The sequence below is a fragment of the Somniosus microcephalus genome, chromosome 13, assembly GCF_052327205.1.
Source record: "Somniosus microcephalus isolate GS21.2 chromosome 13, FLI_Smic_1.0, whole genome shotgun sequence".
NCBI classification, from domain to species: Eukaryota; Metazoa; Chordata; class Chondrichthyes; order Squaliformes; family Somniosidae; genus Somniosus; species Somniosus microcephalus.
In genome coordinates this window covers 16,610,590-16,636,183 of record NC_140999.1, presented here as the reverse complement: position 1 = coordinate 16,636,183, position 25,594 = coordinate 16,610,590, and the positions used below count along the sequence as shown (strand labels likewise).

The window sequence follows — 25,594 nt, the reverse complement described above, 5'->3', positions numbered from 1 at the left end:
ATGTCTCAAAGCACTTCATACACAACAAAGGACTTTGAAGTGCAGTGGCTTATGTTGGAAAAGTGACAGCCATTCTTCACAGCAGGATCCCAGGCAACGTTCCCCACAATTTCTCTTTTGGGTGCGTGGCCCATTTAAACTCTCGCGCATGTGCGAAATTTCACATTTGAGAAGTCAAGACAGCTGTGCAGCTTTGAGGGACCGTTGATCCCAGCGCTATTCACAAGATGCATGACCAGTTTTTGGTGGTATTGGTTGAGGGAGGAATACTACCTGGGTCACTGGGAGAACACAAAAGCTCTTCGAGTAGTGCCGTGCAATCTTGAATATCTACCTCAACAACTGGAACAGGCAGAGGATGGCAAAACTAAAAGACCCAAGTATAAAATTGGCTGGCATAGGTCAAGTTAAATAACTGCCTTACATTCACATTATCCACATGGTTTCAGGTGGGGTGGAGAGTATATATTGTGCTACACAGGGTATCTCTTGTGTGGGACAGGCTGAATGGACCAGAGAGACTTTTCCTGTCGGTCATTGTCCGTATGTTCCATCTATCTAAAGGCCTGGATCTTGTTCCCCCTCAACATACTTTGAAGATAACCTTAGCATTCAATGCCCAGGTCACAATGCTTGGAATCGGTTGTGTTAGCGTGCAGGTACAGTAAGTAATTAGGAAGGCTTATGGAATGTTGGTCTTTATTGCAAGGGGTATGGTGTATAAAAGTAGGGAAGTTTTGATGCAACTTTACAGGGCGCTGGTGAGACCGCACCTGGAGTACTGCGTACAGTTTTGGTCTCCATATTTAAAGGAAGGATATACTTGCATTGGAGGCAGAGAAGATTGATTCCTGGGACGAAGGGGTTGACTTATGACGAAAGGTTGGGCCTATACTCATTGGAGTTTAGAAGAATGAGAGGTGATCTTATTGAAACATAAAAGATTCTGAGGGGGATTGACAGGGTGGATGCTGAGAGGATGTTTCCCCTAGTGGGGTATCTAGAACTAGGGGGCATAGTTTCAGAATAAGGGGTCGCCCATTTAAGACAGATAAGGAGGAATTTCTTCGCTGAGGGTCGTGAATCTTTGGAATTCTCTACCCCAGAGAGCTGTGGAGGCGGAGTCATTGAATATATTCAAGGCGGAGATTGACAGACATTTGAACTACAGGGGAGTCAAGGGGTATGGGGGTATGGGGGGGGGGGGGGGGGGGGTGAAGAGAGCGGGAAAGTGGTGTTGAGGCCAAGATTGGATCAGCCATGATCTTATTGAATGGCAGAGCGGGCTCGAGGGGCCGACTCCTGTTTCTTATGTGTTGCTGCAGATCTTTGCTGTGGCAAATAAACAAAACCAATTTTATACACGAAACAGATAGAAAGGAATGAAAAGGTGGTAGACACCGTCACATTTTTCAACAATATCACAGAGGCGCACACAGTCAATACGACACAGCTAGGCAGGCCATTAAGCGAAGGCTGAGTGAGGCATGGACCAAGCAAGTATACAGACAGCCACAGCTGAAGGTGAGTTGGGTGCAAAATGGCCCCGTGCCATATTAGCAGTCCTGCGCCAAGGGTTCCAAATTCTGGATGACAGCGTTTGCCTTGGTTACCAAGTGGGGAGAGTTTCTGAGTGGATCTGTGAAGTGAATCCAGGGGCAGACGGGCTCCCTCAAAAGAACACCGGATTCTCCCGGGAGAAAAAGGAGGGGGTGCCGATAACAGAGCGTTATGGGACCATTCACGGGGCACTCGGGAATTCAGATTTCCCGTAGAGCCGGTCTGCACCCGAGTGAAACCAAATAATACACTCGGTCCTGGTTTCAGAAAAAAGAAAGTTAAAATGCCCCCAAAAAAACCTGGACATAGTCACAGGAATAGCTACTATACTTGGACAACTTTGCTAAATTCAGGTTTCTGCCTTCACATAAACAGATTGATCTGTATTGACAGGTCAACCCATCACGGTGAAGTCGGGGCCATGAATTACGGACTCCCTGGAGAATATCACTCAGCTGGGTAACACGCTCCAGTACCACAACTTGTGGGCCTGAAGAACCAATGATTGCATATTGATCTAGGCTATTAACGGAATCAGAGAGGGTAGAAGCACCAGAATGCGAGCAGCAAGTACTTTTAACAGCAGGAACCTTGAAAGATTTTACCACAAGGCCATCAAGGGAGCAGATCAAATTTTTTAGACCAATTGTTCTTGAGGCATCAGCTATTGTGATTACTGGGATGTCAATGATTGAAATTTGTGTATATATGAGAGGAAAATAGAGAGAGGGGAATCTAGTTTTTCTCAACCTATGCTAAAATATTGTAAATTCTTCTGTGGGTATAAAGTCCTCACATTTAATCAAAGCAGGACTTTTTTTTTTTCTTTTGAGTGTCTCATTTTGCAAAAAAAAATGGGCACAAAAGGAGATGATTTTGTTTTGGGTCCATTTATGGACCCAGCGCGTGCCCGAATTGAGAAGCCGGGTGACAGTCAGGAATCGGTCCTCGGGGCTTGTCTACACATTCGGGGAGAAGCAGTCACAACGGACAACTCACCCGATGAGAAAAAAAATCAATTTCTGCCCGTGGAGCTGGGAAAAGCTTTCCCGCTCCTCCTGGCTCAAGGAAGGTTACTTTCCGTTGGTGCCGAGGCCACTGAAGAACCGTGGGCGGGGTTTGCCCCGAGACCCGCCCCGCTCGGTCGGTAACTCATTTCACACAGGGCGTCTGTCCTTCAACAAGTGTTGGTCCCCTGGCATATGTTAATTAGGGGCCCGACACTTGCTTTAGGTGGCCACCCGGGACGCTGAAAATAAATTTAGCGTGGGGCCAATGACAGCGCAGATTGGATGCAGGCCACACCACTGCTAGATTGGCATGCTTTGCGCTCATTTTACACCCGAGAAAACAGGCACTACACGCATACTAATTTCCACCCCAAACTCTTATTTCGCAGTCCTTTAGTCCTCACAGGCTGATTAATCTGTTTACTTAGCTACTTATCTCTGCACAGCCTGGCAGATGGCAAGCCAGTTATTAGAATGAAGTAACCAGCAATATCCAGAGCTGTTTGCTAATCACCTAAACATGGAAGTCCAGCTCCAGTGTGGGAAGGGAGCAGCTTCAGGCTCTCCCAACGAACACGGAATTGCCGTGTGGATACCTTAAAAGTAACATGCACCATCACTGTATATAAAGTGTGGAACAAGGTCGTGATATATTTTACCGAAGAACAAATTATCTACAGGGCTTTACAGGTGAGAACAAGTCACATTCAGTTTTTATTACGAGGTTCTGGATTGTAGGATTTTTATTGGGGTTTTAGGGACTACATCCCAAGGTTCTGTTCAATCTCCTCTCCCCAAGACCCACAAACCACGATATGCTTTGAATCTGGTCAAAACAAAAACCTGTTCACGTCCCCACTCGCTTCCTAACGAATGAAAGTATTTAGTATTTTATTCATCCTCTCAATATATGGCTTGCATTATTAGCCACTTTTTACCATTCCCCCTTTCCCAAAATCTCTGTGCCTGGCAACTTAATTTCCACCCCCCAATTTAAAAAATAATTAAGCGCTAGTAATTTCAATTCATGTTTGAATGTTTACTTTTGGGGTGGTGAGGAGATCAGAGGACAGGAGAGGAGGTGGAGATTGGTAGCGCATTTCACACCTAATCTAGAGCTGTCTTTTGTCTCCACTAGTCCTATCACCATCTCGTCTCGTTTTGAATACCTCTTAATGTCTCTTCTTGTTCTCTCCCAGCCCGGCCTCTTAATCTATTTCATTCCCTGTGCCTCTTTAGTCTTGATAAAAGGGTTTTGACCCGAAACGTCGACTCTAATTTCTCACTACGGATGTTGCCTGGCCTGCTGAGTTTTTCCAGCATCTTCTGTTGTTATTCCGGAGATTGGTAGCACTGGGTTCTTAGTGTATAAATATCACAGGTGCTTTTTCCGTCGCTGCTCCTGCTCGGGACAGTCCTCGGACGATACTCTTACCCAGCTGGTGACGTTCTCCAACCAGAGATGGGCCAGTGAACCCAGAGGCAGGCCGTCACCCTAAAATTCTCATCCCGGTTTTCAAATCCCTCCATGGCCTCGCCCCTCCCCATCTTTGTAACAACCTCCAGCCCGACAACATTCAGCGATCTCTGCGTTCCTCCAATTCTGGCCTCTTGTGCACTCCCTATTCGAATCGCTCTACCATTGGCGGCCATGCCTTTAGCTGCCTAGGCCTTAAACTCTGGAATTCCCTCCCTAAACCTCTCCACCTCTCTCTCTTCCTTTAAGATGCTCCTTAAAACCTATCTCTTTGACCCAGCTTTTGGTCACCTGTCCCAATAGCATCTCCTGTGACTTGGTGTCAAATTTTGTTTGATAACGGTCCTGTGAAGCCCCTTGGGTTGTATTAAGAACATAACATAAGAAATAGGAGCAGGAGTGGGCCATTTGGCCCTTCGAGCCTGCTCCGCCATTCAATAGGATCATGGCTGATCTTCTACCTCATCTCCACTTTCCTGCGCTATCCCCAAATCCCTTGATTCCCTTAATATTCAAAAATCTATCGATCTCTGTCTTGAATATACTCAATGACTGAGCCTCCACAGCCCTCTGGGGTAGAGAATTCCAAAGATTCACCACCCTCTGTGTGAAGAAATTTCTCCTCATCAGTCCTAAATGGCCGACCCCTTATTCGGAGACTGTGACCTCTGGTTCTCCCCAGACAGGGGAAACATCCTCCCAGCATCTACCCTGTCGAGCCCTGTAAGAATTTTGTATGTTTCAATGAGATTACACCTCATTCTTCTAAACTCCAGAGAATATAGGCCTAGTCTACTCAATCTCTCCTCATAGAACAATCCCCCCACCCCAGGAATCAGTCTGGTGAACCTTCGTTGCACTCCCTCTATGGCAAGTATATCCTTCCTTAGATAAAGAGACCAAAACTGTACACAATACTCCAGGTGTGGTATCCCACTAGTTACAGCCTGCCAACCCGAAAATAACCCTTTTATTCCTACTCACTGTTTTCTGTCCGTTAACCAATCCTCAATCCATGCTAGTATATTACCCCCAACCCCATGAGCCCTAATTTTAATAACCTCTTGTGTGGCACCTTATCTAATTCCTTCTGAAAATCCAAATACATCACATCCACTGGTTCCCCCTTATCTATTCTGCTAGTTACAACCTCAAAAAACTCTTAACAGATTCATCAAACACTATTTCCCTTTCATAAATCCATGTTGACTCTGCCCAATCCTATTATCATTTTCTAAGTGCCCCGTTACCATGTCCTTGATAATAGATTCTAGCAGTTTCCCTACTACTGATGTCAGGCTAACTGGGCTGTAGTTCAGTTTTCTCTCCCCCTCCTTTCTTAAAAATAGTGGGGTTACATTTGCTACCTTCCAATCCAGAATCTATGGAATTTTGGAAAATGACAACCAATGCATCCTCTATCTCTATAGCCACCTCTTTCAAAACCCTAGGATGTAGGCCACCAGGTCCAGGGGACTTATCGGCTTTCAGTCCCATTAATTTCTCCAGTACTATTTTTATTAATAATACATTTCTTTCAGTTCCTCATTCTTGCTAGACCCTTGGTTCTCCATTATTTCCGGGAGGTTTTTTGCGTCTTCTTCCGTGAAGACAGACACAAAGTATTTGTTTAATTTTTCTGCCATTTCCTTATTTCCCATTATAATTTCTCTTGTCTCAGCCTGTAAGGGACCCACATTTACTTTTGCTAATCTTTTCATTTTTACATACCTATTGTAGCTTTTACAGCCTGTTTTTACATCTCTTGCTAGTTTACTCTCATATTCTATTTTCCCTTTCTTTATCAATTTCTTGGTCCTCCTTTGCTGAATTTTAAAATCCTCCCAATCCTCAGGCTTACTACTTTTTTTGGCAACACTCTTCCTTTAATCTAATACTATCTTTAACTTCTCTTGTTAGCCACAGTTGGACCACTTTTCCTGTGGGGTTTTTGTGCCTTAAAGGAATGCATATTTGTTGTAAATTATGTATTAATTCTTTAAATGCTAGCCATTGCTTCTCTACCATCATACCTTTTAATGTAGTTTCCCAATCTACCATAGCCAACTCGCTGCTCATACCTACGTAGTTTGCTTTGTTTAGATTTAAGACCCTAGTTTTGGATTTAACTAAATCACTTTCAAACTCAATATAAAATTCTATCAATTACTCATAAAAGACGGAGAGTTAGGAGAGTAACTAAAAGGCTTTTATTAACAAAGAACAGAGCATGCCTCTCGTGGTTGACTGGTTTCCAAGAAGGCAGGGGGCTGCAGAGCAGTCACCTTTATACCTGGGCATGTGGGTGGAGCCAGGGGCGGAGCCAGCTGAGGCATGCATAGATACAACAGTGTGCAACAACAACGAACAACAATAACAGTGGTTTACCACACATACATTCCATGAATTCGTCCTCCACACTACAGTATTACTGCAAATTTGGTTTGCCCAGTCTATATGTAGATTAAAGTCCCCCATGATCACTGTATTACCCTTGTTACATGCGCCTCTAATTTCCAGATTTATACTCCGTCTACGTTAAAGGAGCGATTTAAAATGCAAGTTGTTGCTGTCGCCAGACCAAGGCAACTGCGCCGCTCAAATACAGTCGAGGGCAGGAGAAACTCTTTGGTGCATCCTGGTAAACGTGCCGACATATAGTTCACCAGACTGATTCCTGGGATGGCAGGGCTGTCATATGAGGAGAGATTGGGTCGACTAGGCCTGTATTCACTAGAGTTTAGAAGAATGAGAGGGGATCTCATTGAAATGTATAAAATTCTGACGGGGCTAAACAGACTGGATGCAGGGAGGATGTTAACCCTGGTCAGGGGGGTCTAGAATGAGGGGTCACAGTCTCAGGATACAGGGTAGGACAGAGCCGAGGAGAAATTTCTTCACTCAGAGGGTGGTGAACCTGTGGAATTCTCTACCATAGAAGGCTGTGGAGGCCAAGTCACTGAATATGTTGAAGGAGATAGAGAGATAGATTTCTAGACACAAAAGGCATCAAGAGGTATGAGGAGAGAGCGGGAATATGGTATTGAGATAGAGGATCAGCCATGATCATACAGGCTCGAAGGGCCTACTCCTGCTCTTATTTTTCTATGTTTCTATTTTTTGCTTCTTTATTTGTTCCAATACCACCCTCGCACCATCGTCCCTTTTGTCATTTAACCTCTCCTGCCTTCCACCCCATCACAGGCCTTCCCATTTGTTCTCTATTTTTGTACCCCTCGCCCCGCCTATCCCCGCCTCTACTTGTTTAAAACCGTTGGAACTGGAAAATGTTACAGCTGTTAACAAAGAGTCATCGGCCTGAAACGTTAACTCTGGTTTCTCTCTCCACAGATGCTGCCTGACCTGCTGAGTGTTTCCAGCATTTCCTGTTTGTATTTCAGATTGCCAGCATCTGCAGCATTTTGCCTTTCACAAGGAGAGCTTGTTCCTTGCCTTCGAAAGCAAACTACAGGCAGAAGCAAATGGCCACGGCAGCGAGTGCTAAACATGAGGGGGGCGCTGGGACACAATGCTTCTTTTTTTTTTTTAAATGGGCACAAGCAAGTTGAGCTTTCATCCTGCCCACGGGGCAGAAAGGTGGTTTTCACATTGTCGGCCTGTAGGGATTACTCCCCCCCGGCCCCTCACATTAAGGGAAGGCAGTCAGCCAGAACCTTTAAAAGTCCCACCTACACAGGGTTACCCATGCACAGTTGTCCCAGTGTTGCCACTGCGTGCATGTAAACAAGGGGCGGGGGTGGGGGGTAGGGAGATTCCAAACACAGGCACAGGCTCGTCAGCTGCAATAAGTCTTACTGGAAGCGTCACAGTTACTTCCCCTGACACATTTCGAAGAATCCTCGGACTTTTCTCTGACTCACTGCTGCAGGAGTTCTTGGTAGGACCGAGACGGAACTCGCAGCAGAGAATAGAGGCGGACACAATTTTAAATGCACCGTCCTCACTTTCAACCCACGATTACAAAAAAAAATAGCAAATAAATCTTGAAGAAAAGCTATTTTATTAAAATCCGGAGTTTAAAAAAAAAGTCACCACAGCTTTATGAGCATGTTCGGCCATTAACTTCAACTCCAACTGAGGAGCCGTGGCTATGTGCAAGTTGATTTATGGCACAGTTAACCTTCTTCTCTCAAGAGAAAGTGAAGGTGTCTTTACATTGATGGAGTGTCGTCAACTACAGACAGTGCTCCTGCCATCAAATGTAAATACAACCTGGCCATCAGGGACCAGGTGCCAGAGACGCACGCACACTGCCACGGTCTCGCAAGCTGCCATCAGGTCTCAAGATGCAACTACAAATGCTGAACTTTATCTTTTAAAGCACTGGGAAACTGCAGATCTCCAGCCTCAACCTGGAGCAGTAGCAGAAAGATAACCAAGGGGAAATGACAAGGTGGTTTTTGGCGGGGGGCGAGGTGGAAAGGAAGGGAAAAAAACCCGGCCTAAAATATAACCTGCCTGAATTCTGGCCTCTTGTGCATTCCCGATTTCCATAGCTCCACCAGTGGCAGCCGTGCCTTCAGCTGGCTAGGCCCCAAGCTCTGGAATTCCCTCCCTAAACCTCTCCTCCCCCACCTCTACCTTTCTCCTGCAAGACACTCCTTAAAACTTACCTCTTTGACCCAGCTTGTCCTAATCTCCCCTCTGGTGGATCGGTATCAACTTTTGTTGGATAGCACTCCCGTGAAGCATCTTGGGGATGTTTTGCTACGTTAAAGGCGCTACACAAATGCAGGTTGTTGCTGTTGTTATCATCGAGAGTCAGCTACCTCGCTCATGAATATAAAAACGCCATGGGAGAAGAGGCAGGGAATTTGAATTTGAAAACCACAGGCTTCTTAAATTTTAACGCCTTTTAAGATCATCAAACTAAACCACTTTCTAGATTCCATCCCAAGGTAGCGGTTCTGCAGTAAGAGCGAGTTGCAGCTCCCCTGCAGTGAAAGTAAATGAGGTTAAATGAAGGATTCTTCACTGTACGGCGCAGAGCATGCACATTACAAATGGAAAGAGCAGAATTATTGTGAGGAGGGAGTTGCCCAGCCTCAGAGCTAGTCTAAATAAAATAACCAATGATTGGACCTCATCACCAGAGCAAATCCCCATCCATGTCCAAAATAAAAAGTAAAAAAATCGCTGATTCCAAAGTAATGATGGAAGGACTTTGAAATGTAATTGATAATACCTTTTGCCTAACAAAAAAAAATCTAAGGGATTTGAATCCAAAGGGATACGGAACCAAGGCGAGAAAATGGAGTTAAGTTACAGATCAGCCACAATCTAACTGAATGGTGGAACAGGCTCGAGGGGCTGAATAGCCTACTCCCTGGTTCCCATGTCAAAATCTTGCAGAGATTTGTTTATTTCTTGCACATGATCTTGTGCTTCGATGCAATGTTGCAGAATAAACACCAGTATTTTTCTCTTCCCGCCCCCCCCCCGCCTCTTTCGTTTTGTATGAAAATGAGTCATTAATAGAAGGATGGTTGTGTATTACACACGAGCACACCCCTGTCCCTAGGTGGCTCCAGCAATTCGAGTAGTGACCTCTAACAGCAGAATGTCCAAGGTTCAACCAGAGTCAATTCACAAAAATAAACTGCCATGGGGGAAATAAGCAGGCAATCAATTTTAAAACTGCAATGTCCTCATGTTCTATGCCTTGGAGATTATTCAACTAATGCTGGTTTATGTTGAGTTATCTCGGGGTGGTGGGTAGAACACTACAATCAGGCTCAGTAACCCTGGGCTAGGGAGTGGGGCCGGGGGAAACAAAAAAAATATCAGCTGTGCTTTCCATTTCTCTAGAAGAGAGAAGGCTGAGGGGTGACCTGAGAGGTCTTTAAAATGACGAAGGGCTTTGATGGGATAGACAGAGAAAATGCTTCCGCTTGCAAGGGAGTCCAGAACTAGGATCAGAATTACAAGACAGACAGTCACTAATAAATCCAGCAAGGAACTCAGGAGAAACTTCCTGACCAGAGAGTGGTGTGAGAATGTGGAACTCGCCAGCACATGGGAGTAGTTGAGGCGAACAGCACAGATGCACTTAAGGGGGAAGCTAGAAAAGTACTTGAGGGAGAAAGGAAGAGGGAAGGATGTGCTAAACAACAACAGAAAATACTAGAAAAACTCAGCAGGCCAGGCAACATCCGTGGAGAGAGAGAGAGTCAGTGTTTCGACCTGAAACATTGACTCTGTTTCTCGCGCCACGGATGCTGCCTGGCCTGCTGAGTTTTTCCAGCATTTTCTGTTGTTATTTCGGATTTCCAGCATCCGCAGTATTTTGCTGTCGTATTAGTGCAGGAGAAGGATATGCTAATCGGGATAGATGAAGGGTGGGAGGAGACTCGTGTGAAACAAACACCGACATGGACATGTTGGGTTGAATCTGCGCTATAAATTCTATGCAATTAGGATTGCTGTCCATTGACCCTTGTTGTAAAATGTATTTGTTGGAGAGAATGTTTATTAAAAAAAAAAAAAAAAAAATCAACTTTCTTCCAAGCAAAGCCCACATTTCGTGTGACTGCTGCCGAGCAGATCACTTAAGTCTAACCTGCTCTTTGACACTCAACCACTGTGCAAGTATTGAACCAGTACTTAGTGACAGCACACGGCCTCTTGTCTGCGCCTCTTGTCTGCTACAATTCCAATACGAACAGAGCTAGCCTCCTTTCCCCTTCACTTCGAGTGATCGAGCTGGGAGTTCCAGAGAGGGGACTACACTGGTTGGTTTCTACTGTATTTCGCAGTCCCCACACCCCTGTGGTGTTTCCGACCATCAAGTTCCATTACTCGCCCCAAATGGCGTAGGGTTGACTTTGCTGAAGTGTAATCGAAGCCCAGTCCATTGTGTAGCACACCAGCGATAGTAACAACATGGATTTATGGCTTTATTACGCCTTCTCTGTAGAATGAATGCAGTCTTCACACCAATGGATTCGAAAATAAATTTCAGAAATAATAAATCAGAGCCATAATGCACAGCTGCATTACAGCTCTATAAAACAACTGTGTCAAAGGAATGTAAAACTGCTCGAGCTCCCAGCTTTGAAGGGCAAGGGGGACAATGGCTCTTAATGGGTTACCTTCAACTTTCTATCCACGTCTTAGAAATAATTCAGCTCTGCGGGTACAATACAGCACGATCACCGAGTGACAGAAAGCATTCGCTTTGCCGGCGCAAAAGTGACAATCAGAAGTGGACAATATTTTGCATGCCTGCTTTTTGCTCTGTGTTATCATGTGCTCGTCCCTCGACAATGGGGAATATTTTGCCAGGTTCATATCCCCCGCCTGTGCTGACTTTCGCTAATCTCAGTAAGTGATGGTGGTAGGAGCACTACAACTGGATTCACGTGCCTGGGGGGGGGGGGGGGGGGGGAAATGCAAGGGCTCCTGATCAACGGTCCCTTGAAGTTGCGCGACCGCGCTGCCGTCTCAAGGTCCCACGCAGCTGGTGAGCCAGCTTCTCAATGCAAAAAATACGCGCATGCGTGGGGGAAGTGTGGATGGGCCGCGCCCAACCACACCCCCCCCAAAAAAAATCAGGGGGAACATTGCTCCCGATTATCCAGGGACACCTGCTGGGAACGCTTGCGTGGACATCGGGCGGGGGCAAGATTAGGTTTGGCTGCGATGTCCCCCCGTGAAAGGAACAGCCTGTTGATATTCACCACCAAAATTCACGTACGCACACACGCATTCTGCACCGCCCGCACACTCCGCACCGCGCGCGCACACACACTCCGCACCACAATGCTTGGGGAGGGCTAATTGGTGTCCTTGAAAAATACTGCAGCAAGGAGTCAATGTCTTCAGTAAAGACCGAGATTAGACAGACAAGGGAAAACAAAACCTCGAGTACAAACAGTACGTTGGTCAAAATGTGAAATTACTGAGTAATTTCCCCTGCTGCCAACCCCGCCCTCCCCACCCTCACACCCCAACCGACTCTGAAAATTCTGAATTGAACCACTGAAGGTTTGGCTCACTTCAATTAACCTCCTGAAATTCATCCCGTCAGGGGTCAGGTTTGATGCTCATCCTGCCAGCTGGTTGCCAAAATTACAACCTCATTAATTTGTTTTCCGAAAACCCTGTAGATTAAAACGCTATTCAATCTTGTCACTCTGCGAGAGATTTCAGAGACTTTCAACTGAGGAGTTTTATCAACATGGAACACTCAGTCCCAACAGCAGCCTGGTAACCATGTAACCAGTAACCAGACACTCAACGTTGATTAAGAGAGGGCCATCAAGTAAACAAAGTGACCAAATTCTCTGCTAATGGGGCTACAACAACAACTTGTATGTTAGCACTGTTGCCTCACAGCGCCAGGGACCCGGGTTCGAATCCGGCCTCGGGTGACTGTGCAAACTCCACACAGACATTCTCCCCGTGTTTGCGTGGGTTTTCTCCGGGTGCTTCGGTTTCCTCCCACAGTCCAAAGATGTGCGGGTTAGGTTGATTGGCTATGATAAATTGACCCTTAGTGTTAGGGGGATTAAATACATGGGGTTACAGGGATAGGGTGGGATATGTGTTGGTGTAGGGGTTACGGGGATTGGGTGGGATATGTGTCGGTGCAGGCTCGATGGGCCGAAATGGCCTCTATCTGCACTGTGGGGTTTCTGTGATTCTGAACGTATTAAAACATCCCAAGGCGCTTCACAGGAGTGTTATAAAAAAAATTTGACACCGAGCCATAGGAGGAGATATTAGGGCAGGTGACCAAAAGCTTGGTCAAAGAGGTAGGTTTTAAGAAGCAGCTTAAAAGGAGGAAAGAGAGGCGGAGAGGTTTAGGCAGGGAATTCCAGAGCTTAGGGCCCAGGCAACAGAAGGCACGGCCGCCAATGGTGGAGCGATTATAATCAGGGATGCTCCAAGGTCAGAATTAGAGGAGCGCAGATATCTCAAGGGGGGGGGGGGGGTTGTGGGGCTGGAGGAGATTAGAGAGATAGGGAGATGGCGAGGCCATGGAGGGATTTGAAAACTAGGATGAGAATTTTGAAATCGAGGCGCTGCTTAAACCGGGAGCCAATGTAGGTCAGCGAGCACAGGGATGATGGGTGAACGGGACTTGGTGCAAGTTAGGTCATGGGCAGCAGAGTTTTGGATGACCTCAAATTTACAGAGCTACATCACAAAAGGAGATTTTATGCTTTTATTCAAGGATTTTGGGTTCTTCCCCAATAATTCCTAAGCAGTGATTAACCAACATCAGTTACGTGCAGGACTTTTTTTTGTTGCTGTCCTGTGCTGGTGCCAAACACTCTTTATCCAAATGGGCAGTCTTGACCATAAGCCAAGTCAGCGAGTGTTGGTGGAGAGCGTCACAGTCAAAGCTCAGTCCTCCGCCGCACCCGATGGCTACAGCATCAGTCAGGAGCGAGAGCCCTACCCACTGGCTGGCTGCTGCAGCACTGGCAGGTTCTTGGTGATGCTCCCCACGTTCAAATAGCACCCTAAGATTTTAGGGGTAGAAATTCATCTCGGGCGGCAGCGCAAAAAATGGGGCGTTATCGCAGAGGACGCGCGTTGTACGTCTCGGCCCGTTTCAGTTCCATTAACTTGAAACGAGAATTGGAATTAAAACAGAAAATGCTGGAGTGGAAATGGCACAGATGCTAAAAATGGCATCGGGTAACTGGCACCAGGAGGGGAGCATTTTAATCACTGGAACTTTTAATTCGGCAGTGGTTCATCAATTTCAATATTATTCAGTATGTATGGGATTTTGAGTGTGCGTTTTGTTTATTGGACATTGTGGTGTAGAAATGAGTCTCGTGCGGTAGCACACAGGTTGCGACTGCGCCCCACCCAATAAAGGCCAGCGACCCGAAACGTTAACTCCGTTTCTCTCTCCACAGATGCTGCTCGACCTGCTGAGTATTTCCAGCATTTTGCGTTTCTATTTGAGACAGATTAATGTTTTGGGTTTAAGTTTTCAATCAGAATGAAAGATGTGCAAGGCCCTTGGCAGGGCTGGTGAAAGAGAGGGGGCGGGGAAGAGGAGAAACAACCAACACAGACCATCAACTTCCCCTGTGTAATTGGAGGATCTGCCGTCTCTTCTGCCCTCAGCCTTTTCTTTTCTTCCCCCACCCCTAAGGGACTTGCTTATCTTTCAGTTCTGTGGAATGCTTCAATGCTAATCTGCCTTTACTGATACAGATTGTCCTGCTGCATATTCCCAGCAGTGTCTGTTTTTGTTTGAAAAATGCTTAAATTAAAGCATTCACAACCCAAAACATAATGCGGAATATAATTAAAGACTCCTATTTTAGATACATAGAAGATAGGAGCAGGAGTCGGCCATTCGGCCCCTCGAGCCTGCTCTACCATTTAATGAGATCATGGCTGATCATCCAAATTCAGTACCCTGTCCCTGCTTTCTCCCCATATCCCTTGATCCCTTTAGCCTTAAGAAATATATCCAACTCCTTCTTGAATATATTTAATGAATTGGCCTCAACTGCCTTCTGTGGTAGAGAATTCCACAGGTTCACCACTCTCTGGGTGAAGAAATTCCTCCTCATCACAGTCCTAAATGGCTTACCCCTTATCCTTAGACTGTGACCCCTGGTTCTGGACGCCCCTGCCATCAGGAACATCCTTCCTGCATCTAGTTTGTCTAGTCCTGTTAGAATTTTATAAGTTTCAATGAGATCCCCTCATTCTTCTAAACTCTAGCAAGTATAACCCAATCGACCCAATCTCTCCTTGTACGTCATTCCTGCCATCCCAGGTATTAGTCTGGTGAATCTTCGCTGCACGCTCTCCATGGCAAGAACATCCTTCCTCAGATAAGGTGACCAAAACTGCACACAATACTCAAGGTGTGGTCTCACCAAGGCCCTGTACAACTGCAGCAAGACATCATTGCTCCTGTACTCGAAACCTCTCGCTATGAAGGCCAACATACCATTTGCCTTAACTGCCTGCTGCACCTGCATGCTTACCTTCAGCGACTGGTGCACAAGGACACCCAGGTCTCGTTGCACTTCCCCTTCTCCCAATCTATTGCCGTTAAGATAATAATCTGCCTTCCTGTTTTTGCCACCAAAGTGGATAACCTTGCATCTAGTTCCCTTGTCTAGATCATCATTTATATATATTTAACCAAGGGAGTATAAATTGCTCACACATTTCAGCTTCCTGATTTATGATATTGATACAAGAGTGTCCCCAACTCATGGCTATTGTTAACACGGTTCCAGGGATGTATTCTTCTATGTAATGACCAACTAGCAGAGCTCAAAAAGATGTTCCTTGGTCATTGCCAAGCTCCTTGCTCCTCATGGAGGACCTGAAGTGTTAGCACAAAGCCCATTTAGTCCATTGATACCAAAATGCTGTGGTAAATACTGCACTGAAGCCAATGCATCGTAATGTGCGATAGGCTTGCTGGAGACCCTCAATTCATTTATCACATCAAATTGCTCCCGCCACTGCCGCAAGTGACAGGCTTCCACCGACCAATATTTCACCTTCATGTTGACGGCTCGGAATGCTCTCTGCGGATGCAACCCAGGCTTGAAAGGATAAATCTCCAGTCGCACTGCTGGGTGCTTTTGCACAGAGAAAGCAGACAGTTACGTGGAATCTTCACCCGCCCACCATTACTCTTCACTGAAATCCCAAGGGCACTGGCTCAGTTAAATGTTGCAGGGGTCACTGGTGGGACACATCTGGGACACATCTGGAATACTCTCCGCTTGCCTGGATGAGTGCAGCTCCAACAACACTCAATAAGTTCGACACCATCCAGAACAAAGCAGCCCGCTTGATTGGCACCCCATCCACCACCTTAAAAATTCACTCCCTCCACCACCGGCGTACCATGGCTGCAGTGTGTACTATCTACAAGACGCACTACAGTAACTCACCAAGGCTTCTTCGGCAGCACCTCCCAAACTTGCAACCTCTTCCACCTAGAAGGACAAGGGCAGCAGGGACATGGGTACACCACCACCTCCAAGTCACACACCATCCTGACTTGGAAGTATATCGCCGATCCTTCATTGTCGCTGGGTCAAAATCCTGGCACTCCCTCCCTAACAGCACTGTGGGAGTGCCATCACCACACGGACCGCAGCGGTTCAAGGCGGTGGCTCACCACCACCTTCTCAAGGGAAACTAGGGATGGGCAATAAATGCTGGCAATGCCCTGATCCCATAAAAGAATTTAAAAAAACATCTGCTGGAGGGGAGTGGAGTGAAGACGACATTTGCGGAGTTGAGCCAAATGGAATAACTGAACGTGAATAAGGCACCCAAACAGTGTAACTATGCCAGCAGCTCATCATACTTGCCAAACTATCCTATTACTCCCACCCTTGCTCCAATTCAAGAAAGTACAATTTCCAGAGGTCTTCAAGCACAACGTATTCCAAGGGCAGAGTGCCCCATGAACCCATCAGGATATACTGTGACCATCTGAATATTCTCTTCTCCCCCTCTTCCCCCATACAAAGTCGAGTGATATGGTAGCCACACTGGGTACCAAAGGAGATCCTGAAGCATCCTCTGGTGCCAATGGGTCACCTTTCTTCACAACACTTTCAGGTCAACACTAGGCACATCAAATATATCGGTAGCAGAATGCAATAGGAGAACTGTTTTATTTTTTATTTATTTTTTTAAAATTTGTTTTTATGGGATGTGGGCATCACTGGCAAGGCCAGCATCCCTAGTTGCCCTTAAGGTGGTGGTGAGCCTCCTTCTTGAACCGCTGCAGTCCCGTGTGGTGATGGTACTCCCACAGTGCTGTTAGGTAGGGAGTTCCAGGATTTTGACCCAGCGACGATGAAGGATCGGCAATATATTTCCAGGTCAGGATGGGGTGTGACTTGGAGGTGGCGGTGTTCCCATGCGCCTGCTGCCCTTGTCCTTCTAGGTGGAAGAGGTCGCGGGTTTGGGAGGTGCACCTTCCGTGTCTTCAGAACATCCCAAGGCACTTCACAACTAACAGATTACTTTTTGAAGGGCAGTCACCGTCGTTGCGTAGACAAACACAGCAGCCAATTTGTCCATAGCAAGACACAACAGCCAGCAGTGCACTGTTGGCTCAAAGAAATGGGTACGGTTAAGCCCAAGGGGATGTAATATTGCACGGCACACTTCTTGTGGGCGCGGAATTCAGCTTCCCGCGATTCGTCTCCAATGGCGACAGGCCTGGAACCGCCAGTGCTACGGCCTAAAGATACCCAGCTCAAACTGCCCTCTACAGACATGACCCAGGTTCGGAGGGATGCAACGTGCTGGGTCTGCTCCACAGCTCGAGTGGACATAAAGGGGGGGGGGGGGGGGGGGAAATCAGTTGGCACCCCAGTGGCAACTGTGCGTCCTCGTAACATAAGCCACTTTATCGCCGTGGACAATTCAGGCAAAACCATTTAATAAACTGGGAGTTTTATATTGTAATGAGGGGGAGCAGACACATTCTACCAGAAACTAGGGAATCTTTAGTACTCCACTTTTAAGATCCTACACAGTGGGAAATGAGCCCCCAAAAGATATTAACTCACATTAACGGTTCATTATATAATGTCACATTTGATTTCCCGGAACATGAGTGGAAGGAGAGAGTAAATCATCCAACAATAGGCGCGCAACTGAAGTCATCGACATTTACTTTTTTAATATTTAATAAAGGTTGAAAGCTCCGAAGCACTTTATAAAAAGTAATAATAAATGAGACAGTGCCCCATTATTAATTTATCATTCAAATTAATCTGTCGGCATTTTCAATTAAAAAAGAACATTTAATTATTCATTGGTGCATAATTGGAAACTACAAAGAGAGAAAAGTTCGATTTACAACCAGGCTCAATCATGAAATTTGTCACATTTATGGTGGGTCTAATTTCAGGGAGAATAAATAGGTTCTGTAAACACCTCAATGACAAGCAAGTAGAAATGTTTTTTAACAAAAGAAAGCCATTTACCTGTTTGTGCATTTCGATGTTCAAACCATAAGACATTTCATAATACTGGAGAAATCAAACAGATAAAAGAATAAAATGTTAATGTCTTGCACTCTTCTATTATAGCAGAGCTCCCCGTGAATGTATTGAACGCCCAACCACACGGTACAGCGATTAAGATGCACATTTCTGATCTGCACTTGCTCATGCACCAATGCCGAGACAATCAGCTACATATGCTAGGAGCATCACTTCTCTAAAGCCAGGTTCCTTGGGGGGGGGGGGGGGGGGGGGGGGGGGGGCAAGTGCCATAAAACACAATGCATAATGTGAACCTGATGCCAAAGAGAGACACCCTCACCTCTCCTGAAGGCAGTACCTCGTGCTCAGATACAGAGCCACAGGCACTGTCTGCCTTTTGACAAAGACGGCCATTCGTGTTTGAACCTGGACACTTTATGGCCATGGGAAGACCTCCGCTGATTCAGATTTGTTTTCCCGCCATCATGTCTACAAGTACACAACATCTGGTAAGGTCGGGGGGGGGGCGGGGGGGAGAGAGAGAGAGAGAGAGAGAGAGATCACTGGATAGTGATCAGGTATAGAAACTTCACAACCTAGGGCAGCAAGGCCAAGTTCTGTCCTGGCGGAGGTCTGATAATGCAACTTGGGCCAGGGATTGAAACTGGAACCTTCCGATCTGGTCTTGACTGGAATTTAGTGGATAAAACAAGCAGAACTTGGACCAGGACAGGGTAGATGTTGGGAGGATGCTTCCCCTTGGCTGGGGAGTCTAGAACCAGGGGTCACAGTCTCAGAATAAGGGGTCGGCCATTTAGGACTGAGATGAGAAATGTCTTCACTCAGAGGGTGGTGAATCTTTGGAATTCTCTACCCCAGAGGGCTGGGGAGGCTCAGTCATTGAATATATTCAAGACAGAGATCGATAGATTTTTGAATATTAAAGGAATCGAGGGATATGGGAATAGTGCAGGAAAGTGGAGATGAGGTAGAAGATCAGCCATGATCTTATTGAATGGCGGAGCAGGCTCAAGGGGCCAAATGGCCGACTCCTGCTCCTAATTCTTATATGTTCTTAAATACTTAAAACCATGTAGAGTTTGGTAGCCCATGTGTCCCCATGCATATTCCACAGAACAGTGAAAGGAGGGTGAAATCAAATTAGGCAAGAATGCAAATGAAAGCCAAGGTGGTCACACAGTCCATGACATTTTTCACATACAGATGTATGTAAAAGGAGAGCAAGGTAGCAAGCATTCTCCACTCAATATTCAGTCCATGGGACTGCACTCTACCTGGAAAAGAAATCTCATTACTCACCCCAGAAACATAAAACAGTGTCCACTTCTCCAACAGAAAAATGCATCAGTGGTAGTGTTCATGGAGTGTTAGGAGTACATTCGTTTGAAATGGGTGTGTATAAAGTAAAAAGGAAGTTTTTCAGTGACCCACAACGATCACCTTGGTGACAGAAACTGGTGGCAGGCGGTGCCCAGAAACTCATTCTTGGCTGAAAGGCCCAAGGCCTCGAGTCAATTGGTCAAAGGAGTCTACATCATTCCAACACTAAAACATACATCTTTTAATAATAAAAGATAGGAAAGAGTGCAAGATTACCTGGTGCTTTACAAATCAAGAAAGATTTATAGCTCCTTAATCATTAAGAGATACCCTCCAGCTAGATTTGCAGTCCCAAATACCTATAGAACGTGAGGTGGACTGTCTGGGTCGAGTCCAACCCCTTTGTCAAGCCGGAGTCAAGTAAATGGCACTTACCATGACATAATGACGCTGCATTTCCGTCTTTTCACTGGCCAGTTTGTCACATTCCAACTTGAGGCTGTGGTGATTTAAAAAGACAAAAAGAGTTTTAAAAAAAAGACAAATTCTAAAAATAAAAATTATTTTTTCTTCTCTTCCGGTTTCATTTCAAATTCAAAGTCTGATCAAGCCCTGCCCTTGGGGAAATGAAGTCTAAATGCGTCACATTTTTGTACAATAACCAAATGCATTACACCCCGTTTAAGAAAAAACAATCGACCGCTCTGCCCTCCTGCCAGCACCTGTTGAAATGCAGTGCACTGATGCCAGCAGCCAAGTGGCAATGCTTCATACCAGAGTCCCGTGTGCTGGTGGGCTATTTGACCATGGGAGGTCCCATGGCAGACCCCAACAAAGTCTTGACCCCGACATCCCCCCACACAAGCATATCCCGCCACGGTCGCTACACATGAAGAATGGAAACACCAGTCTGGTTTCTTCTCCTCCACCCTCCCCTTAGACCAGGGGTACTCGAGCCAATTATAAAAAGTTTACATTGCCACCCTGGCAGAAGTCTGCTCACTCCGTACAGACTGGGATTGAATGAGCAGGGCGCGGCATCGCAGTCAGCAGTGCATTACAGGAAACTCTTTTATCCGGCACCGACGGGACCGGCGCGGTGCCGGTTGATCATAAAGTCCGGATTACAGAGAGGTATACTTACCAAGGTACGAGCGCCCCGTACACGGCCACAGGTGCAGGAGTCCCGGTTACACGGCACTTGTGCAGGAACCCTGGTTACACTGCCACAGATCCAGGAGTCCCTGTTGCACAGCCACAGGAACCCCGGTTACATGGCCACAGATCCAGGAACCCCGGTTACATGGCCACAGATCCAGGAACCCCGGTTACACGGCCACTAATATATAGTAAAACTTACCTGAACCTACTCCTGAATTTTGCCGGTTAAGAGAGATTTCCAGATATTTAGGTGCCGGTTAAAAAAAGTTTCCTGTAATCCACTCGGACATTAAGCAGGGTTTCTGCTCACCTTCCGCCAAAGTTACGGTGGCCATTGGGCAGAATCTCTGGTGATAAAACACCAACAGGAACTGGTTGGGCCAAATGGACCATTTCAGTTTGTTAAATCTATGCGACTGTACGATACTTCACCAGAGCAAACCCAACTTGCTTCCCCCCACCCCACCCCGCAAAGAAATATAAACATTGCAAACTTTTAGACTTTTAAAGCAAGCTCAATAAATACTGAAACCCATTAATACAGAAGATACTAAACCACAGTTTAAGTAGGAAGTTTCACCATTATCACCCTGGTTTAACATGTGCAGTGTTATTGCCAGGATTATTTAGCGCACTCTTATCAATATGCTTTACAAAAAGTCGCACCAGCTAACTCTCATCAATACTGTGCTGCTTGGGTACCAACTTTTGCCTGTGCCAGTGGGGCAGGCTCCTGAAGCGGGGCAGTCACACAGCCTCCTGAAAACCAGAATGTAAACGTCGCTGAGGCTGGCAGCTAGGAAGCCCCGCTTCACCCACCCCCAGCGCTTCAGGCTTTGGCAAGTCCCAGCAAATTTATTTCATGGTTACAGCTGGAGCCACCAACACAGGAATTAGCACAGTACGAAAGGCAGTTTTAAATCAACGTTTTAACAGGACTTGAGCACTACTGGATCTATCCGCTCTCCCCGCCCGCCCCACTTGGCGTTACACAGCTCGGGGTGAGCACTGGGATCAATAATTGAGGAGCGCCAGTGAGGGCAAATACTGGGATCAGTGAGCAAAAGGTAGGATTTTCCTGCCCCCGCCTTCGGCAGAAGAAGTCCAGCCCCGGGACTGCCGGGATCTCCTGCCCCAGGCCATTTACACGGCTCATGAGGAACCCAATCATTGTCGAACAGCCCACGTGTGAGCAATGCCACGAGGGATGTGCTAGTATTAAAGCAACACTTCAGCTCCATATTGTTTCTCCCCCCCCACCCCACCCCCCACGATGTTAGAAAACCTAGAAATTAAAGACAAGAACCTGAATTTATATAGCGCCTTTCATGTCCTCAGGATGTCCCAAAGGACTTTGCAGCCATTGAATCACGTTTGAGATAATAGAGCAAATGACCGCATAATCTGCTTTAAAAAAAAGCATTGTGGGCTCTTTCACACCTACCCGAACAGCTAGTCGTAGTTCGATTAGGCACTTTACAGCCTTACGGACTCGATATCGAGTTCAACAATTTCAGATCATAACCTCGGCCCCCATCATATTTTTATATATTTTTTATCCACACTTTGTTTGTGCCTTTTCCTTTTTTTTTTTCTCTCTCCCACATGGCAGCTGTCTTTCATTTCGCCAGCGTATTTCACTTCATCTAGAGCCATCCTTTGTCTCTTTACCTGTCCTATTACCATCTTGTCTCACCTTTAATATCTCTTACTGTCTCTTCACCACCCCCCCCCACAGACCTTCCCTTTTGTTCTTTCATCCCCTCCCCCATTTCCCAGCCCTCAAATTTGCTTTTTAATCTGTTTCATTTCCTGCTTTTTTTCCTCAGTTCTGATGAAGGGTCTTCGACCTGAAACGTAAACTCTGTTTCTCTCTCCACGGATGTTGCCTGGCCTGCTGAGTTTTCCCCCAGCGTTTTCTGTTGTTAGTAGGTTTGAAGCCTTGTGTGAAAGATGGCACCACTGAATAACGCAGGACTGGGAGACGTGTCAGCCTGTGTGCTTAAATCCTAGAGTGGGGCTTGAACCAACTGACTCAGGGGTGACTAACGGAGTCGAGCTGAAATGTGATATTTCCATTGAGCAAACTATGAAGTGTCATCAAGGCGTTTTTTAGTTACTCTTCGCAAAACAAGCCAAAAGGTTTTGACTCCAGTCAACAATAACTGGTACAGCTTCATGCAGAACGCGGAAGGCCCAAAGCACCCTTGGACTTTTGCAGACCATACTGGCCTCACAGCAGACTCCATTACAAAGCACAGGAATGACTCAGTGCAGCAGAGGACCTCCAGCAGGGTTGGCTCCCATCACTGTGCCTCGCCAGACTGCGCGATGAGTGAGTGTTAAGAGCCTGGGGCAATATTTCAGTGAGTCACTCTGTATAGGGATACTGAAGAATAAATGTGTTCTGGAATGGGAGTATTTCTGCTGCCAAGCGCGAATGGAAAGCAACACCTCGCTTGATCATCACAAAGCACTCTATGTACAGTGATTAAAAACGGTCCAAGAATTAATATGCAGCACCTAAGAGTCGATAGTGATGTACTTTTAAAGTCGCTAGAGTTTCACACAGAATAAAATCAGGGCTAGAGTTTATTTATTTTAAGCCTTTTTTTTAGGCACAGGAAACAGATTTAATAATATTTGCCGAGAGACACAAAGAAGAAAAACAGACTTGCATTTATATAGCGCCTTTCACGACCTTATTAGAAGTAGCGTTGGTCAAGAGATAAATATTGGCCAGGACACCGGGGAGAACTCCCTGCTCTTCTTCAAATAGTGCCATGGAATCTTTTATATCCACCAGAGAGCAGGCGGAGCCTCGGTTTAATTTCTCAGCCAAAAGATGGCACCTCCGACAATGCAGCACTCCCTCAGCACTGCACTGGGAGTGTCGGCCTCGATTTTGTGCTCAAGTCTCTGGAGTGGGACACCCCCATGTGCTTCTGACTCAGAGGCGAGAGTTACCCATCGAGCCATGGGTAGTGGCTAGTTTGGCAGTGTGAGCTCCTGGGGTTTTCTTTTAAAAAGAAAAAAAAGTCACTGTAAACCCCTTTTTCACTTTAAGAGGGATTGTAGTTTAACCAATTTTGTGGCTGCCGAAATCCCTGCGATTTGTTTCCTGGTGGTTTAGCACTATTCGTGGCTGCACATCCTGTGAAAGCAACATAGGTTAAACCAAAATTAAAGCTGTACGAAAGATTAATATCCCTCAGGACAATATGTAGTAGGTGGCAATTCTATAACCAGGTTCCAATGACATTGTAAAAAGTGCTACATCCCCACCGACACCTGGGAATCCCTGGCCCAAGACCGCACAAAGTGGAGGAGAAGCATCCGGGAAGGCGCCGAACACCTCGAGTCTCTTCGCCGGGAGCAAGCAGAAGCCAAGCGTAAGGAGCACACGTCAACCCAAGCACCCCACCCACCCGCCCCTTCAACCACTGTCTGCCCCACCTGTGACAGAGACTGTAGGTCCCGCATTGGACTCACCAGTCACCTGAGAACTCATTTTTAATGTGGAAGCAAGTCATCCTCGGTTCCGAGGGACTGCCTAAGAAGATAATCTATATATTTTTTAAACTCACAACATCGCCCCCACCTTCCACTCCAACCCTTTGATCCCTGGGGCACAGATCCTTTGTGGAGAGAGACCGGAGACGGGACCAGGTGACTGATGAGTCCAATGCGGGACCTACAGTCTCTGTCACAGGTGGGGGCAGACGGTGGTTGAAGGGGCGGGTGGGTGGGGTGCTTGGGTCGACATGCGCTCCTTGCGCTGCCTGCGCTTGGCTTCCGCTTGCTCCCGGCAAAGAGACTCAAGGTGTTTGGCACCTTCCCGGATGCTTCTCCTCCACTTTGTGCGGTCTTGGGCCAGGGATCCCCAGGTGTCGGTGGGGATGTTACACTTTTTCCAAGGAGGCTTTGAGGGTGTCCTTGAAGCGTTTCCTATGCCCACCTGGGGCTCTCGCTGTGCCGGAGCTCCGAGTAGAGTGCTCATTTTGGGAGTCTCGTATCGGGCATGCGGACAATGTTACCCGCCCATCGGAGCTGATCGAGCAAGGTCAAAGCTTCGATGCTGGGGACGTTGGTGCGCCCGTCCTGCCAATGGATTTGCAGGATCTTGCGGGGGCTGTGAGTTTAAAAAATATATAGATTATAACACCAATGTTCCCTGTAACTTTTTTGGGTGCGCGGTCCCCTTAAGGGGCTGCGCGGGCAGCCCATTCAAACTTCCACGCACACACGGATTTTCCATCGAGAAGCCGGCAAGCGCCTTGCGCGGGAGCGTCAGACAGCTGCGTGACCACACGGCTAAAGGGGCGCTTTAATTAGAACTACTACTTTTTTTTTGTAAGATGCCCAATCGGGTGGGAGGAGGCTGCAGTGGAGCGTAAACACTGGTATAGACCAGCTGGGCCGAATGGCCTGTTTCTGTGCTGCAAAATCTATGCAACGTACGCCATGCTCCAAAACAAAAAAAAGACTAAAGTGATGTGAAAAGGCTCATCAGCAACCAGCACCAGCAATCCCACGTGGCGCAATTAATTTTTAAAATCTAATTATTAAAACACACACACACATTTTTGACTGCAGCACTTTTGTTAATAAATTCTCAAAGAGGTCAGAAGCGGCAATGATCTTACTGACAAGTATACAAACAGGCCAACGGTAATGACAGATTTCAGATAACAATCACAGCGGAACGCTCATACATACAAATCACTCGGCGCGTGAGATAGTGTTAATGTCATGGGCTCTGTATTCAGGATGCCTGCAGAAAACAAGGGCCACGTCTTTACTGCAGAGTTTAAAAACAAAGCAACACCATTGTATAAATGCCAGATCAGATCCACCGCAATTTTAGCCTCTAGCCTTCCAGCAACTAACTGCTAATCTGCTCCCAGATAGATTACACAATGCTACATGTGGCCAGGACGAGGGACTCAATCAAAACTACAATGAATACCCGAAACGTCAACTCAAATTTCTCTCCACGGATGTTGCCTGACTTGCTGAGTTTTTCCAGCATTTTCTGTTGTTATTTCGGATTTCCAACATCTGCAGTA

General features: G+C 46.5%; 1 protein-coding gene across 2 annotated transcripts in view; it reads right to left on the bottom strand.

The window, feature by feature from the left end:
- The window catches only part of chico, a 127,830-nt gene that overhangs the window by 58,906 nt on the left and 43,330 nt on the right, over positions 1-25,594 (bottom strand). For both annotated transcript variants that reach the window (XM_086004558.1, XM_086004559.1), the window contains exons 3-4: positions 19,800-19,863; positions 18,024-18,068 (exon numbers count right to left, since the gene is read on the bottom strand). In XM_086004558.1, coding sequence (XP_085860684.1) covers positions 18,024-18,068; positions 19,800-19,863 — 109 coding nt within the window. The remainder of the gene's footprint in view (positions 1-18,023; positions 18,069-19,799; positions 19,864-25,594) is intronic.